Source organism: Chiloscyllium plagiosum, chromosome 1 (genome assembly GCF_004010195.1).
Source record: "Chiloscyllium plagiosum isolate BGI_BamShark_2017 chromosome 1, ASM401019v2, whole genome shotgun sequence".
Lineage (NCBI taxonomy): Eukaryota > Metazoa > Chordata > Chondrichthyes > Orectolobiformes > Hemiscylliidae > Chiloscyllium > Chiloscyllium plagiosum.
Window position 1 is genome coordinate 153,975,867 of NC_057710.1, and position 18,084 is coordinate 153,993,950.

General features: G+C 43.1%; 1 protein-coding gene across 4 annotated transcripts in view; it reads left to right on the forward strand.

Annotated features, from left to right (window-relative positions):
• fhip1aa (FHF complex subunit HOOK interacting protein 1Aa) overlaps positions 1-18,084 on the forward strand; it is a 195,130-nt gene that overhangs the window by 86,157 nt on the left and 90,889 nt on the right. For all 4 annotated transcript variants that reach the window (XM_043699724.1, XM_043699704.1, XM_043699695.1 and 1 more), the window contains one exon: positions 13,819-14,047. In XM_043699724.1, the coding sequence (XP_043555659.1) occupies positions 13,946-14,047 (102 nt within the window). In that variant the 5' untranslated portion in view covers positions 13,819-13,945. The remainder of the gene's footprint in view (positions 1-13,818; positions 14,048-18,084) is intronic.

Below are 18,084 nucleotides of genomic sequence, written 5' to 3' on the forward strand. Positions count from 1 at the left end.
TTCTCTGACAGTCCCTTACGCTTTCTGCTACTCCACCAATCTTTGTGTCATCTGCAAACTTGCTGATCATACCAACAGTGCCCTCTTCCAGATCATTTATGTATATCACAAACAACAGTGACCCCAGCACTGACCCCTGTGGAACACCACTGGTCACCTTTTTCCATTTCGAGAAACTCTCTTCAACTACTACTCTCTGTCTTATGTTACTCAACCAGGTCTTTATCCACCTGCGAGAACACCCTGCACACCATGTGGCTTCACTTTCTCCATTAGTTTACTATGGGGAACCTTCTCAAATGCCTTACTAAAGTCCATGTATATGACATCAACAGCCCTTCCTTCAGCTATCAACTTGGTCACTTCCTCAAAGAATTCTATAAAGTTGGTAAGGCATTATCTACCCCACATAAACCATGTTATCGATCACTGAAAAGCCCATTCTTTTCCAAATATAAATAGATTTTATCACTCAGTACCTTCTCCAGCAATTTTCCCACCACTGACATCAGGCTCACTGGTGTGTAGTTACCCGGAATATCCCTACTACCCTTCTTGTACAGGGAGACAACATGAGCAACCCTCCAGTCCTCCGGCACCTCACCTCTGTTTAAGGATGCTACAAAGATATCTGTCAGGGCCCCAGCTATTTCCTCTCTCGCCTCCCTCACCAGCTGGGATAGATCCCATCCGGTCCTGGGGATTTGTCCACCTTAATAACCTCTAGCCGACCCAACACATCCTCTCTCCTTATGTCAACGTGATCCAGAGAAATCAAACTTCTATCTTTAAACTCAATATTCATCATGTTCCTCTCCTCAGTGAACACTGATGCAAAGTAATCATTCAGAATCTCACCCAATCGCTCAGGTTTGACACACAGCTTTCCTTAGTTATCCTTTAGTGGACCAATCCTTTCTCTAGTTCCCCGCTTGCTGCTTATATAAGAATAAAATGCTTTGGAATTCTCCTTAATTCTGCTCACTAAAACTATCTCATGACCCCTTTTAGCCCGCTTGATTCCTCGTTTACGACTTGTCCTACTCTTCCGATATTCCTCCAGGGCCCGTTCTGTTCTTAGCTGCCTAGACCTTATGTACGCTTCCCTTTTCCCCTTGGCTAGTCCTACGATTTCTCCTGTCATCCATGGTTCACTACTCTTCTCCTTCCTATCCTTTGCCTTTAACAGGACATGCCTATCCTGCACTTCCATTAACATATCTTTGAAAGAGCTGGAAGTTTTTGTTGCAAACGTTTCGTCCCCTGGCTAGGCAACATCATCAGTGCTTGGGAGCCTCCTGCGAAGCGCTTCTTTGATGTTTCCTCCGGTGTTTATAGTGGTCTGTCCCTGCCGCTTCCGGTTGAAGACAGGAAGGCAGCTAACAATCCGCATACATGAACATCAACTAGCCATCTCTGTCTGGCTTGCCCTATGATAGTAGTGTTGTCCCAGTCGCATTCATGTTGCTTGTTGTCTGCATTTGTGGCTACTAAGGATAACTGGTCGTGTCGTTTCGTGGCTAGTTGATGTTCATGTATGCGGATTGTTAGCTGTCTTCCTGTTTGTCCTATATAGTCCTATATAGGGCAAGCCAGACAGAGAACAGCCAGGGAATTCCTAGAGGCATGGCATTCATCCACAAACTCCATCAACAAACACGTCGACCTGGACCCAATATACCAACCACTACAGCGGACAGCTGAAACTGATGACCGGAAGCGGCAGGGACAGACCACTATAAACACCGGAGGAAACATCAAAGAAGCGCTTCGCAGGAGGCTCCCAAGCACTGATGATGTCGCCTAGCCAGGGGACGAAACGTTTGCAACAAAAACTTCCAGCTCAGCGAACAGAACCACAACAACGAGCACCCGAGCTACAAATCTTTGCACAAACTTTGAATATCTTTGAAAGCCTCCTACATCTCAAATGTGGACTTCCCTTCAAATAGCTGTGTCCAATCCACATTTCCCAGCTTCTGCCTAATTTTGTATAATTGGCATTGGCCCAGTTTAGTACTCGTCCCTTAGGTAAAAACAATGACTGCAGATGCTGGAAACCAGATTATGGAGTAGAGTGGTGCTGGAAAAGCGCAGCAGTTCAGGCAGCATGCGAGGAGCAGGAAAATCGATGTTTCGGGCAAAAGCCCTACTCTTCCCTTAAGGTCACTCTCATCTTTATCTATGAGTATTTTAAAACTCAGAGAATTGTGGTCACTGTTCCCAAAGAAAGCCCCACCACAACTTCTATCACCTGTCCTGGCTCGTTCCCCAGTACCAGGTCCAATATGGCCCCTTCTCCCGTCGGACTATTGACATACTGCTCTAGAAACCTCTCCTGGACCCTTCTTACAAATTCTACCCCATCCAGACCTCTGGCACTAAGTGTATCCCAGTCAATGTTGGGAAAATTAAAATCTCCCTTCACCACTACCCTATTGCCTCTACATCTTTCCATAATCTGTTTACCTATTTGTTGTTCTACCTCACGCTCACTGTTAGGAGGCCTGTAATACAGCCCCAACAATGTAACTGCATCCTTCTTATTTCTCAGCTCCACCCATAATGCCTCACTACCCAAGACCTCCATAGTGTCCTCCCTTAGCACAGCCGTGATATCATCCCTGACCAGCAATGCAACACCACCCCCCATTTTACTTCCCTCCCTGTCCTGTCTGAAGTGTCTATATCCTGGAACATTTAGTTGCCATCTCCACCTCGCTGCCTACTTGTTTTCTCTTCTGGTTCCCAGTCCCCTGCCACATTAGTTTAAACCCTCCCCGACAGCAGTAGCAAAACCTCCCCCAAGGACATTGGTTCTGGTCTGGTTCAGATGTAGACCGTCCCTTTTGTAATAGTCCCACCTTCCCCAGAACCGTTCCCAATGTCCAACAAATCTGAACCCCTCCCTCCTACACCATCTCTCAAGCCACGTGTTCATCCTGCCGATTCTTTCATTTCTACGCTGGCTAGCACGTGGCACTGGTAGTAATCCGAGATCACTACCTTTGAGCTCCTCCCCTTTAACTTCTCTCCTAGCTCCCTGAATTCTTCTTTCAGGACCTCATTTCGCTTCCTACTTATATCGTTGGTGCCTGTATGCACCAAGACAACTGGCTGTTCACCTTCCCCTTTCAGAATGCTCTGCAGCCGATCGGTGACATCCCTGACCCGAGCACCTGGGAGGCAACATACTATCGGGGAGTCCCGTTTTCGGAACAGAATCACCTATCTACTCCCCCCACAATACAATCCCCTATGACTATGGCCCTATGAGTCTTTCTCCTGCCCTTCTGAACAGCAGTGCCCGCCACGGTGCCATGATCTTGACAACTGCTGCCCTCTCCTGGTGAGCCATCGCCCCCAACAGTATCCAAAACAGTGTATCTGTTTTGGAGGAAGATGACCACAGGGTACACCTGCACTGCCTTCCTACTCTTTTTCTGTCTTTTGGTCACCCATTCACTGTCTCCCTCAGCAATTCTAACCTGCGGTGTGACCAGTTCACTAATCGTGCTATCCACGACCTCCTCAGCATCGCGGATACTCCACAGTGAGTCCATCCGCAGCTCCAGAGCCATCATGCGGTCAAACAACAGCTGCAGCTGGACACACTTCTTGCAAGTGTCAGAGTCAGGAAAGTCAGACACGCTCCGAAGCTCCCACAAGCAAGCAAGAGGCACATGCCACGGGTCTGAGGTCCCCTGCCATTGTAAGCCTTAGCTTTATATGAACTAACTAAAACCAAACAATGCACCAAAATATATGAAAAAGAAAGAAATAAAAGCCTTACCTTATAGAATCTTTTCCTTCCGGTTAGAGGAGGGGGATGGGAGAGAGATACTACAGGTGTAGTATCTTAGGTTTAGCCACTGCCCAAATATAAATTAAGCCCTTACCCTTCTCAGCAGCCCTCGCTTCACTCCACCTTCTGTCCTTGCTGCTCTGTCAAAATAGAGCTTAAAGACCTTAAATATGACCATGAGACACAGGAGCAGAAATCGGTCATTCATTCCATCAGGTCTGCCCTGTCATTCAATGAAATCATGGCTGGTCTGATAATCCCCAACTCCACTTGCCCCATAATGTTTGACTCCCTTGCACATTTAATATGTCTGTCTCAGCCTTGAATATACATCATAACCCAGCAGTGACAGCCCTCTGTGGTAAAGAATTCCACAGATTTACTACTCTCTGAGAGAAGAAATTCAACCTCATCTCCATCTTAAATAGTTGACTTCTTATTCTGAAATTATGCCCCATCATTCATGAAAAGGTCACTTCTCATTCTTACCAATTCTGGCTAAGGCTCAATCTCTCCTCCATACGATAGTCCCTTCCTACCTGTTGTCAGTTTAGTAAACATCTCTAGGTGGCATCCAAGGCCAGTATGCCTTTCAATTCAGTGGAGATAAGGGGCTCACTATGTTCGAGAACCCCAGCTGTGGTCTGACTCATGCCTTGTATGGTTGTAACAGAACCTCCTACTTTTACACTCCATTCCCTTTGAAATAATGGCCATCCCTTATACCTGCCAAACTTTTAGTTTACTAGTTTTTTGTGATCTCATGGATGAAGACTGTCAAATTCCTCTGTTTTGTAGCTTTCAACAATACTTTTCCATCTTAAATAATATTCAGCTGTTCCTCTTCTTGCCAGAGTGCATAAACTCACATTTCCCCACATTATATTCCACCTCCCAAGTTTTTGCCTCCTCTCATAACTTGTCCATGTGCCTCTGCAGACTCTTTGTCTCGTTCTTACACTTGCCTTCCCACCTATAATTTTTAGTACATTCCCTTCCCTCTCCTCACCGAAGTTATGAATATAAATTGTAAATAATTATCACCCTAGTACCGACTGGTGGAGTTCTCCATTCAGTCTGCAGATCTGGATTCAATAACGTAATCATGGCCTTGACAACTATTCCAATTGGTAGGCTGTGGGGGGTGATCATTGTCAGATGGAGGACAAGAAATTGAAGCCATCTGAGGCAAACAGTAGCTATTTCCCACTGTTGTGTTTCCCTGTCTGTGCCTGTAGGGCCAGATGGGAAAGGAGTGACATTAGGGTCATGCGATCTGTTCAGTTGTATGTGTTAAGGGAGAAAGTGAGGACTGCAGATGCTGGAGATCAGAGTCTGGAGTGTGTTGCTGGAAAAGCACAGCAGGTCAGGCAGCATCCGAGGAGCAGGAGAATTGATATTTCAGGTGTAAGCTCTTCTTTAGGAATGTGGGAGGGCCCCAAGGGGGCTGAGAGATAAATGGGAATAGTGCCCCATCTTCCGCCTGAGAACACTTCAATCCAAGGGCATTAATGTGGACTTCACCAGTTTCCTCACTCCCCCTCTTCACCCCCCCCCCCCCCCCCCCCCCAAAGTTCCTGATGAAGGACGTATGCTCGAAACAGCGACTGTCTTCCTTCCTCCTCGGATACTGCCTGACCGGCTGTGCTTTTCCGGCACCACACCTTTTGAGTTGTATGTGCTAAGCCTACCACTGACTGGCTTAGACTGACCAGAACAGTCTACCCAACATCCTGCAATTCAGGATTACTGATCTGCAGGAAACTGTCTCATTAGCAGCAAAGTCAGGTGCGGCAAAGCAACGTTGGCTTTGATTCCAGGCCCCAGGAGGGTGGGTTAGCCTTGCACTGTCATCCCTAAGCAGAGCCTCCTTCCAGTAACTTGCCCGAATGCTAGTGGCCAATACCTTTGGTAATTGTTTATGGTCTTTATGTTGCTTGACCTTTCACCCCTGGTGGGCCAAGGAGCACGTATGTGGATGAGAGCCAGATTCGGAAGTGTCCGTAGCATAAGCTGCAGGTATGGTGGTAGAGAGGTTTGAGGGTGGGGAGATAATTGTACCCACCTTCTCGGTATACACCCCATTCCAGCTCTCTCTGTTAATACTGCCATTAGAAGCTCCACTCTAAGTGACTAATCATCACGCTATTGAATGGTGCTCAGTGATTTGTGGAGATTAGACACAGGTTGAAGTTTCCATGTGTTGTGGATGTTTTTGAACTCTGTGCTGCCCCAAGGTCTCTCCCACATTGGTTCCTCATCGGCATTTCTAGCAGGCACCTGGAAAGTAACATTGGCACTGCCCATTTCAGGGCCTTCCCTCAAAGTTGGTGAAAACTAGACCAAGGATACACAATGCTGTGACTATCTATTTCAGTTCTGCAGGGATCTGTGTAATAGTACTTAAAGGGATTATTGGGGGCTAAAGGGATGGCAGCTATTTTCACCCAGAGGTACAATCACTGCCTTCACAGCAGAAACAGTCCACTGTCAAACTCTTGATTTCCCCTTTCCAAACCTCCTGCTATTATTCTGTGCCCCCTTCTTCTCTGGGGGCTGCTATCATTTGAGATATTAGGCTCTAAATCAATAAATGCCTGCGGTGAGCGTTCTGTGACTGTTGAACCCGAAAGCTGAGTTCTGATGAGCTGTGAGTGTTTCAGGAGCTAGGTGGAAACATGCCGTCAGTTATGTATCTGAAAATATGCACAAGTATTTTTCTTTGTTGCCTGTTCCTGTTGAGGAACTATAGATCACTTCCCAAATTTAGATCTCAATTCAGTGGAGAGCACTAAGCAAAAAAAAAGCAGCTTTAGCTTTTAATTGAAATCCGTGTGACGTTTTTAGCTTATCCAACAGTACGTTTGAGGGATGGACTAGGCCAGTCTGGTGCTTTATCACATGAGCTAATGGCGATTTGTTGTCAAGCTCAGTGACACAGGAGATGCAAGTAGCTCTCTGCAAGTAAAGGTGACCCAGTTCCTGCAAACTTAAATGTCTATATTTAGGATGAAAGTTTATTCTTCTGTTGCTCGGCTTTGTTCTCCTAACTATCAACATTTGATGAGAATAATTTCATCACCTTGCCTTCGCTTTACCCTGTTGCAAGATTTATGAGGACAGCAAGTATCCATTTCACAGTGTTGGACATGGCTCTCTTGAAGCTTGCTGCAATTTGAAACTGGTCAGCTTGTTATAACTTGATCATTTCAATAATTCCCTGCTTTACACGGACAATTTAAAGCTGGCCAATCCCTGTATCAGTATGAATATGGAGTTTTCCAGCTTTTAATCTGACCTGGAACTAATGTTAATTTAATCTAAACTAATGGAATCTTTTGTCTGAGCTGCAGGAATATGATTGGTCTGGATATCAGCAGAGATCCTCAAGTTAGTCCAATCTCCTCCTCATCTCAGTGAGGTAAAAGTTGAAAATGGAAGTGAATTAATATTTGTCACATTTGAAACACGCTCCATTATTGTGAGATTCAAATTGTTGTGCATCTAAATTACATTACAATCCACTGGAGGGGAAGCTTTTTTAAAGAAGTGCTCTTGCATGTTTATCTACGTAGATCCTTTGCTTAATTGCAGCTGAAGGTGGGATCAGAACAGACTTAATCTTCCTTTTATCTTGGTGCTGGAAAGCTACAGTTCCAATTATTACGGTGTGAGAGTGATTAGACATTAGGATTGTGATTCCTGCACTGTGGCGCAAATTTGGATTTTGTGTGATGGGATACAATGAGCGATATATTGATTCAGCCAATTGGTATACTTCTCATTCTCCTTACAGCTGAGAAATGGTTGAATAAGCAATGTTTCATAATGAATGGATTTTGTCTCTTTTTTTGTTGTTCTTATGAGCTAATATACTGCAAACTAACTTTTGGTAATATTTAATTTGACACACATTTTAAGCAGAGATTTGAAGTACTTTTTCAAAAGCCTTGAAGGGAGAAGGGATTTCAATGAAGTTCCATTGCTTTCTCCTTCTCTGAATTGGAACGAATGCAACATTCACTGTGTGGTGAAGGAACACTGTCACAATAGAAAGAAAAAGCTTGAATTTACACAATGTCTTTCATAATACCACGTGTATTGATCACAAAAGAGCTCCAGATCCAATTAAGTACTTCCAAGTACATGTTTATGGTTTGTGTGTATAATGGTTCAATCGTTCTATTTTTGACTGTGGGTCTATTGACTGATCTAGTCTCGCTGTGCCTGCCAAGCTTGCTGCAGTGTGTGCTCAATGCAAAGTTCTGTAAAGAGCTGGAAACCAGAACAACCTCAGCATTATCATCTCCTGTCCTTGGGCATACACTTGAATAAAGTACATCAATGTTAAATGCACCTGTAGGTATACCTGTAAATGTCCCATACATAGTACTTGGACAGAGTATGGATTTAATGGACCAGGAAGTATGAAAACTTGTAAAAAGTGCTTTTGTTTTGACAAATTTATTTATAAATTGATGGAAGGTTATGCTTTATTGAAGTCCTTTATGAATTGAACAAGCTCTATTACATGCCAGTGAGCAGTAAAATTGCAAACTATTGAACTGTAAATTTCCTTTGCAATAAAATGCCTGTATTATTTATCATGCTTTACAAAATGAACCTGTTAAACCTGTGTATTCAAGAGGAAGTAATATTAATGTGTGGAGGCAACAAAACTGAGTGAAATTTTACAATAAAATTTGCTTTCAACAATATTAGTTGGTCATGCATGTAGCAAATTATTTATTTTGTGTTTCTCCTATTGATGGCTATGTACTGTTAGCAAGGAATGGAAAGCAATAGAGTTATCAAAAAATTAAACTTATTATTGATTACCTTGCTTGGTATCAGATGCAAACACTTTTATGTTAATTTTGTACAAGAAAAGAAGGAAGCCATTTTAAATTCTAGCCATTATTGCTGCAGATTTCTCTATCACAGAATCTGTAACATTGACCATACATATTAAAAAAGTCACATTCCTGGTATTATAGCTACTATACATTACATTTGAAAAACACCATTTATTGCAATGAAATGTCTTTTGGTGTTATACTCTGCTGTTGTAGTTGAGTAAATACTTACTAAAATTCTCATCAATTGATGTTATCTTCTGGTGTCTGATGAGCATATGGAGCACAGGCTGCAGTAACAGAGGGGGTCAAAAAAACCAGGGCATGGGCCACAACTGTTAGATTCCACAGACTGAAAGCATTCCCTCTTGTAAAGCATTTGTTTTGGTTCCTGAAATATCTCCAAGCAGCAGGTGAAGTAAGTTGATTTGGCACTTGCTGTTCACTACAATTTTTGGTGTTTAATTTCTCGCAAGTCTAGTTTTATAAATTTTTTAAAAAATCTGTTCAACTTGAGCAACAGTTGGTGTCATTGTGGTGTTGTGGGTAAATCACCAAAAGTTACCTTTAATTTGGCTACTTATTCAGAAATCTCACAGACAATCAAGTACTGAAATGGTGATTTAAATGTTATTGTACATAGCAACCAAAATAAGATTCCTCAAGTAAGCATGTTAAGCCCTGCAACTCAGCTTGGCTGTTAGCTGGTTAATGGTTAAACTTGGCCATGATTCCACTCAGTGTTGGTCTCTGCATGTGTCCAGGGTTCAACCTTTAGCAGGACATCAAAGAACAGCACTGCACAAAGGGGGAATTTTAATGTTCATGCTTCAGGACTATGATATATTGATAATTTTTTAGATTCTTTCATCCAAAATATTGATTTATTCTCTTCGAGTCCTTGAGATCGCAGCTTGCTTCCTTATCAGAAATAGCTTCTTTATTCCTTGTTACGTTTGGCTTTAACCGTCTGTTTGAAGACACCGTTTTAATGCAGTTAACTCTTTAAGTTCTTCTGCAGGGCAAACATTGTCCTTTGTGGCAATAAAGCAAGCAGCTTTCCAAGCAGTTTTGTTTATGTAATCTCAACTCCATCCTTTCCATGGCATGGCTAATTGCTTTCAATCTCAGTCTTGTTTTTTTGTTGCTTAACAGCTTCCTCCAGACAGTTATTGCTGCTGCTTTCTATGTTTATCTTTTGTTAGTTCATTCAATCCATGAACGGTTACTGAAGTTTATAATGGCACAGTGGTGTATCTGAAAGCTATGAGCTGTGTGGATTGCATGTTATCAGAAGTGGTCACCCTACCACTTAAAGATGTCAAGGCAGAGGGAGATGAGGTGTTTCCCATGTAACCAAGGAGGATCAGGCAGGTAGATAGTTCAAGGGGTCCCCTGAGTGATTGCAACTGATGTACAGTTATTAAGAGAGCTGGAAGTGTTGGTTCATCTGGGTAGTGCATCCAGAGCTAAGCCTGTGGTAACATGGGAGGCTAAGCTGTGCAGGAGGGAAGACGAGGAATAAGATATACCTGCATTCACCTGCTGGAACATAGCTGACTGATAAAACAGGATAGAATCTCACTGGATTCGAGATTAGAGTCAAGATTAGAGTGGTGCTGGAAAAGCACAGCAGGTCAGGCAGCATCCAAGGAGCAGAAAAATCCACGAGCAGGAAGGGCCATTCCTGCTTAAGGACTTTTGCCCAAAATGTCAATTTTCCTGCTCCTCTGACGCTGCCTGACGTACTATGCTTTTCCAGCACTACTCTAATCTTGACTCTAACCTCCAGCATCTGCAGTACCCACTTTCGCCTAGAGTCGCACTGGAACCAGTTTCCATCCCAAAATGCAGCCAACTGTGGGCAATCCAGTTGCTGTCCTCTGACATGAGCTGAAATCCCAGAGCCTGAATTTCTTTTGAATTAATGCACTCACACTTAACTGTAGAACTTGCATGCCAAGGTTACTACTTATTCTAAACGTTGACATTGACGTTTTAAATTGGTTTACTATATCGTCTCGAAATTTGTAAAGTTCCATATAAAAATGGCAAATGTGTTATCGCAATTTTTTCTTCCCTTTCACAGGTACAGAGAAATTGACTTTCATCTTAAAAGAAGTCTCGAAATAAGTTTTAGTTTTGAAAATGGTCCTTATTTTTCTAAAATTATTTGGAGAAATGCTATTGGGCAAAAAGTGCTGAAACTGAAAGGAAGTTGTCAGTATTGTGGACTGAGTAGTGTTGATCTCTCTCCGGAATTTTGATGCTGAGAATTCTATACCTGGATAAAATCCAAATCCACCACCTCTAAAAGCTTGAAGGGAATCATTAAAAGGCTTAAACAACTCAGTGGAGAAATTGACTTGTTATTATAATGTGTTTATCTTTTTCTAAATATTAATTTTATTCAAGCTGTATTTTGCACAGTGCATTTTTTCTAGTTACTGAAGGGGAAGAGAAGTGACATTGAAATAAAGTTCATACCAGGTGGTCAGATTATGAAAGCAGGAGTTAGTTTTTTTTCCTTCATAGCAATGTGCCTGAGTGCCTTGCTGGACAATTTATGAATGGGCTATTCATCACTGCTGCACCCTGGAAATGGTTATTCTCTCATTACATATATTTACCCATCTCAACATCAGAAAATACTCCAAAAAGCTTTACTATACACCATTAACCAAAGAAATGTAAGTCCTGAAAAGAATTAAATACTGTATGCATTAGGCAGTATCAGAAACTTTGAAAGAAAACTCGCATTTATTTTGCACTTTTCACATACTCTATGGTTTAAGTTCCTTATAGGCAATTCATAACTTCAGGTGTTGTGTTTTGGTCTTAAACCTGACAACTTGATTGTTGTAAGCTAATGCCTATGTAGGATATTGAGACCTTTGTCGGTGGAGCTCATCAGTTGGCTCATGCAACAACATACAACCCTTGCTTATCAAATAAGGTCCCCTGTACCATTCCCATGACTGAGATCAGGGTCAAAAAGAGTGTTGCTGGAAAAGCACAGCAGGTCAGGCAGCATCCGAGGAGCAGGAGAATCAACGTTTCGGGCCTAAGCCCTCACTTTCTCCATGAGTGAGATCAGCTAACCTTCCATGCGCCTAGCCGGCCCCATGTTCTCTCTCCTACCTTTGTGCTTCCACTACTCGCTAGTGAAAGTCATGGAGCCATCAGAAAAGATTCAGATGCTAACCTGTTTGCTGTGAGTTTCCTACGCTGAATTTTAGACCCATCAAACTCTTGACTAAAGGGTTAGATTTGGCATTAGGCCTGCCTCTGAGGGAGTAATAAGCCCAGCAAAGACAACAGAAGGTAAAGTTAGCACTTCAAGTGTTAGTGATTTTTTTGCCTGCTGTGGTCAATCCCACATTCAGATGGCTCCAAACTGTTCAGATTGAAAATGCTGCCCAGATCAGTACAGGGGGCTGTGTCCTGAACTTCACTTTTTAAAAAATTTCTATTTTTCTTTGAGTTTATTAGGCATAGCACAGGTTTAGCACTTCCATCCCTGAAGGACAGATGTAGGAAGCATGAATAATCATTGCAGTGAAGCAAAATGATGGGACAAAGTATGTGTTGTTCAGCTGTAGAAATTGTACCCAGTAAAATGTTGCGATATCAGAATTTGAGATGGAGCAAATGGTAGAGACAGCAGCTTTGGTTCCTGCTCGGATTAGCTGACCTGTCCCCCTGTTGTGTGTGCGTGTGTCTGTGTGTGGTGACATTGGGTGAGGGATAACATTGACTTTGACTGTCTCGCACTATTAAAGAACCAGCTGGTACTCACAGACTACCTGGCTCACATCAACTAAATCCTGCAGTTCTTCCCTCCCACCCGTCCCCCTTTCCTGCAGCTCAAGGGAGCTTGGCTTGACCATCAACAAGCTATTTCTCACCTGCTGTGCTCTCATTCTGCCCCTTAATCGCTCCCACCCAATGTGTCCCCATGTGCTCGTACCCTCCCACCCCATCACACCAGTGTCCCTACCCCACCCTAGCCACTTTGCCCCTGCCTCCTGTTGGTGAGCTATTGGCCTTCCCCACTGCTCACCATCTTTCCCCCCACCCCTCTACCATCGTTCTGGGTTTTAGGTGCAGGTCATTCTGCTATAATGTGCTTTTCGTTAAAGAGAATTTGCTATAATGCAATTGGCGAATTGGGGACGCTGTTTCTAAAGCGCAAACTTCTAAAATGTGTGTTGGCTGTAACACGATTACAGTGCCAACACTTTAAGCACTGTTTCTAGAGCACAATCTTTCTATAACATGGGTTTACACAAGAACGCAACCATCATGTTATAGAAGAACTACATATGGTGCCACTCAATTGTACCTGATTATCTTCGGATCTCTTTTGTACATCTGTGTGTTAAGTGACCTCGGGCTGCCCCCATCTCAGTGGGTGAATGTAGAAATTGGTGCCAGTTGCACCCATCTGACCAAGTTGAGATTTGCCCTGATTTCCAGATGTCCTAATTGACGAGAGATTATATGTTCAACTTTATTTTCAGTCAGCTCTGACCAAACTGAATAATGAATTTGTGACATGGAGCAAGGCCAGTGAGGCTTTGAGTGGTCAGGGGCAATATTATAAAAGGTGCTACATAAATTCCCTTCAGCATTAGTTTGGAGACAACAGGATAAGTAACATTTAACCCTGTGGAAACGTTTATAGTGATTAAAACTCTCTACAGAGCTTAAATTACTTGTTTTTTAATAAGCATTTTCGGGTAAAGTAGAGTAGATTTTATTTGTCATTTCTACCGTACAAAACTGATACATTAAAAAAAAAACGAGACAGCGTTCCTCCAGGACTGACGTGCTACATGGCCAGCACAAACTACACGATCAGACAAAGGGTGGCATAAGAAGTGCAAAACACACAAATTACAGTGTAATGAAAGAATGATAATTAATAGACATCGTTCCAGAAGCAACTCGAAGTCATGCAAAGAATTTCAGGTGGAACAGATTCTGGTCACATAGTGTCAAGGAGCCTAATGGCTTGGGGGCAGAAACAATGAAAGCATAAAAACCATAACCAAGGGCTCCATGTAAACTAATGGGGTGCATATCTGTTCAGTAAGTGGGTTTGACAGTGTTCTTATCAGTATATTTTATCTACATATTTTAACTTTTTTTTAGGTTACAAAACGATAACTAGGCAGCCTTTGTCCAGTATGGTGACTGAAGCAGTGGGATTGCAGAAAGGGACGGGATATTTTCTGCTAACACATTTCTGATATGGTCTGAAAGAGATTCAACGAGCAACATGGCTTCAACTGCCGTCAACAAAGGGAGCCAGCAGTTCCCGAGTCTCTCGGGCGTGGACTCTGAAACCTGCACCATTGTGTTTAAAAACCACTGGGCCCAGGTAAGTCTGCTTTGTAAGACCACCAAACGAAATAACATTTAGATAGGAAGGAAAGGTGCCATTGGACATGCATTGGATGCATTAATAACTTAGGTTTCAGGTTATGGGGGGACTCGCTGCAATGACAGGGCTCTGTCTGGAGTACAGGGTTCCCCCATGTCACAGGTGGTGTTCTCACTGTGCTATTTGACCCTGGCAGGTTCTGCTCTGGATGTCAGCTGATTAGCTTCCAGTCAGGCAGAGAGCACACCAGATGGCCTGTGTGATAGAACCATACAGCACAGAAGAGGCCCTTCACCCCTTTGACTCTGTACTACCCTATCCATACTAATCATACATTCTAACATTTTTCCCATCATCTTGAAGATTTTAACATTTCCATGTACTTTTAAAAGTTTGAGCCTTCCTGCCCCTCCTACCCCCTCAGTAATTGTATTCCAGATTCCCACCATCTTTTGGGTGAAAATAGTTTTTCCTCATGTTTTCTGTTAATCCCCAGCTCTTCACCCTAAGATTATGCCCCTTCCTTATTGACCCTTCAACTGAGGGGAACAGCAGCTTCCTCTCTACCATGTTTATGCCATTCATAATTTTGTATTCCTATCAATCAGGTCCCCCTGTGTTCTGAAGAAAATAACCTGAGCCTATCCAGTCTCATAGTGAAGATGCTGCATCCCTGGTGAAACTCCTCTCCAGTGCAGTCCTGTCCTTCCTGTGAGGTGGTGACCAGAATTACACACAGTACTCCAGTTGTGGCCTAACCAGTTTTGTCCATCTCCAGCATGAACTCCCTGCTCTTATAATCTATGCTACGACTGATGAGGGGATGTGTCCCTTATGCCGCCATAGCTACCCTATTAACCTGTCCTGCCACCATCAGGGATCTGTCGACAAGCACCCCAAGGTCCTCAAGCTTCCTAATGTCCTGCCATTCATTGAGTACTCCCTTGTCTTGTTACTTCTTCCAGGTGCATCACCTCATACACCTTTCAGGATTAAATGCCATCTGCCACTGACCTGCTAATGTCTTCAACCTGGCTATGCCTTCCTATAACCCAAGACCTTTTTCCTCACTGTTAATCACTCGGCCAATCATTGTGTCATCTGCAAACTCATCATGCCACCCACATTTTCATCTATATTGTTTATATATCTCATGGCAAATAAGGGACCCAGTATTGGTCCCTAATGTACACCGACCTCCAGTCACACAACAGCCTTCTACCACCATCCTCTGTCTTCTACCCCTCAATTAATTTTGGTTCCTGATCCCCCATCTACCAGTTTGAACATGTTCTCACGTTGAGCAACTTTACACCTATTTAGGGGTGGCACAGTGGTTAGCACTGCTACCTCACAGCGCCAGGGACCTTGGTTTGATTCCCACCTTGGGCGGCTGTCTATGTGGAGTTTGCACATTCTCCCTGTGTCTGTGTGGGTTTCCTCCAGGTGCTCCGATTTCCTATCACAGTCCAAAGATGTGCAGATCAGATGGATTGGCCATGCTAAATTGCCCACAGTGTGGGTTATTAGTCAGGGTAAATATAGGGTAGGGGAAAGGGTCTGGGTGGGTTACTGTGCGGAGGGTCGGTGTGGACTTGTTGGGCCAAAGGGCCTGTTTCCCCACTGTAGAGATTCACCCAGATACATCGTGCCCCTCTGGATGCCCATTTGGGTCTTGCCTACATCTGCCACTGTCTGAGAAGTGGTGAGCATTCTTTGTTCCAGTTCTAGGATTCTAGTATATTATTGGGCGGCACGGTGGCACAGTGGTTAGCACTGCTGCCTCACAGCGCCAGGGACCCGGGTTCAATTCCCGCCTCAGGCAACTGACTGTGGAGTTTGCACGTTCTCCCCATGTCTGCGTGGGTTTCCTCCGGGTGCTCCGGTTTCCTCCCACAGTCCAAAAATGTGCAGGCTAGGTGAATTGGCCATGGCAAATTACCCATAGTGTTAGGTGAAGGGGTAAATGTAGGGGAATGGGTCTGTGTGGATTGCTCTTCAGAGGGTTGGTGTGGACTTGTTGGGCCGAAGGGCATGTTTCCACACTGTAGGGAATCTAATCTAATCTAATATTCTGTTCACCAAACAATTTAATGTCAAATTTGACCTGCATTGAATTTCTGACAATATGTTCATACCCTCACTGAGACCACCTGTTTCCACCCATGTAACCTTGTCTATATCAGCTCAGCTGTTGCTGAAACCCTTGTTCATGTCCTTGTTACCTCTGGACCTAACTATTTAATTTTATTCCTGGCTAGAATCCCACATTCTACTCTCTGTAAGCTATCCAAACCCTATGTGTTTACTTGCACCACGTTCTAGCCACCCATTGGCTGCTGGACAAGCACGGTGTTGCTTTTTAAAAATTCTCACCCTTGCTTTAACTCTCTCCAAGGCCTCATCCCTCCCTATGTCTTTAAATTACTCCACTCTCTCAAACCTCAGGACTTTACACTCCTCAAATTGGGACCTTTTGCACATCCTGGGCTTTCGTTGCTGGCTGTGCCTTTAAATATCAATGCCTCGTGCTCTGAAGGTCTCTCTCATTTCCCTGCTTTTTTACCTCTGCCCCTTTGAGGAATTCCTTAAATTTGTTAAAACCTATCTGTCCACACAAAGAGTGTCTCATCCACAAATGGCAGTGGATGCTGGATGACTGGTTAATTTTCTAAAGGTAGACAAATGCTTGTTAAGCAAAGTTGTTAAGGGATATGGGCTAAAGACATGGAGCTAGGCTACAGATCAGCCATGATCTCATTGAGTTGAACAGGCTAGAGAGGATGAATGAGGTGAAAGTGAGGACTGCAGCTGCTGGAGATCAGAATCAAGATTAGAGTGGTGCTGGGAAAGCACAGCAGGTCAGGGAGCATCCGAGGAGCAGAACATCGATGTTTCAGGCAAAAGCCCTTCAAAAATTCCTCCTATGTTCCTGTGTTTGATCATTTGTAGTCTAAGATCCCCTTATTTGTCAAGTTTTGTTTCATGAAGCTCCTGTGGATATTTTAGTACTTTAAGATGCTCTCTAAATGCATCCTTTTGTATAAATCTTTGCAGTGTAGTTTTGCTTTGCTTTGGACAATATTCTTAATGTTATCTATCTTATTCTGCCAAAATGCTTGCTATCAAAGTTGCTGTTTTATTAAATTATTTCTGTCGTGGCACTGCTGTTTGTTTTAAACATCCTTGTAAAGTTTGTAGAAAGCCATGATAACAGCAGGTTCTCATTCAGAAACAAATTAAAATAACTAGGGAGTTTTGACAAGTCTTTCGGGTGTTTTCTATAAATAACCCAAGAGCAGAGAAGCTCACTAAAAATTAATGTGACTTTAGCAGATGATGTTGATAACTTATCCCATTCTCTTGGCCCTGAAATTTTGTGTAAAGCCTGATTCTTCTTTCCATTGGTGTTTAGGTGCTCCTTAAAGCTATGACATTTCACCTTGTGCTTAAATGAGGCTTTTACTCATTGTGGGTAATTTTTTTAACTGTTACTATAATAATAATTATTTGTTAGCAGTCCTGCATTGGTGAAGAAACAGTAGTATGAGCTAAACAAGTTGCTTGCCATAAGAATTCCAAATAGAAATATGTTCGACATGTCTGTGGATTGTGTTTTTCTAAATCTTGGGTTGAGTCATAAATATGTCGGGGGGGAAGAACTCAACAAAATGCAGATGCTGGGGCTCTGAAAAAATAACAGGAAATCCTGCAAGCACTCAGCAAGTTTAGCTGAACCTGCAGAAAGAACAGACCAGCTATTCGTTCAAATAGTATAACAGTTAGTGATGTACACCAGAGCCAAGGAAGGGTCCACATTCCACATGTGAATTAAGGATTCATCTGTTCTCTCTGCAGATGTTGCCTAAGCTGCTGAGTCTTTCAAGTATTTTTGGTTTTGATTTTTAAATGTGCTCACTTTAGATGGTATAAGATTAACTGGGTTCCATTTGTGTGGATATATATTTTTAATCCATGTGGCATTGATTAAAGTTTAGTCCATATGAAGGTGCTGGTCATGATGTTCCAAAACT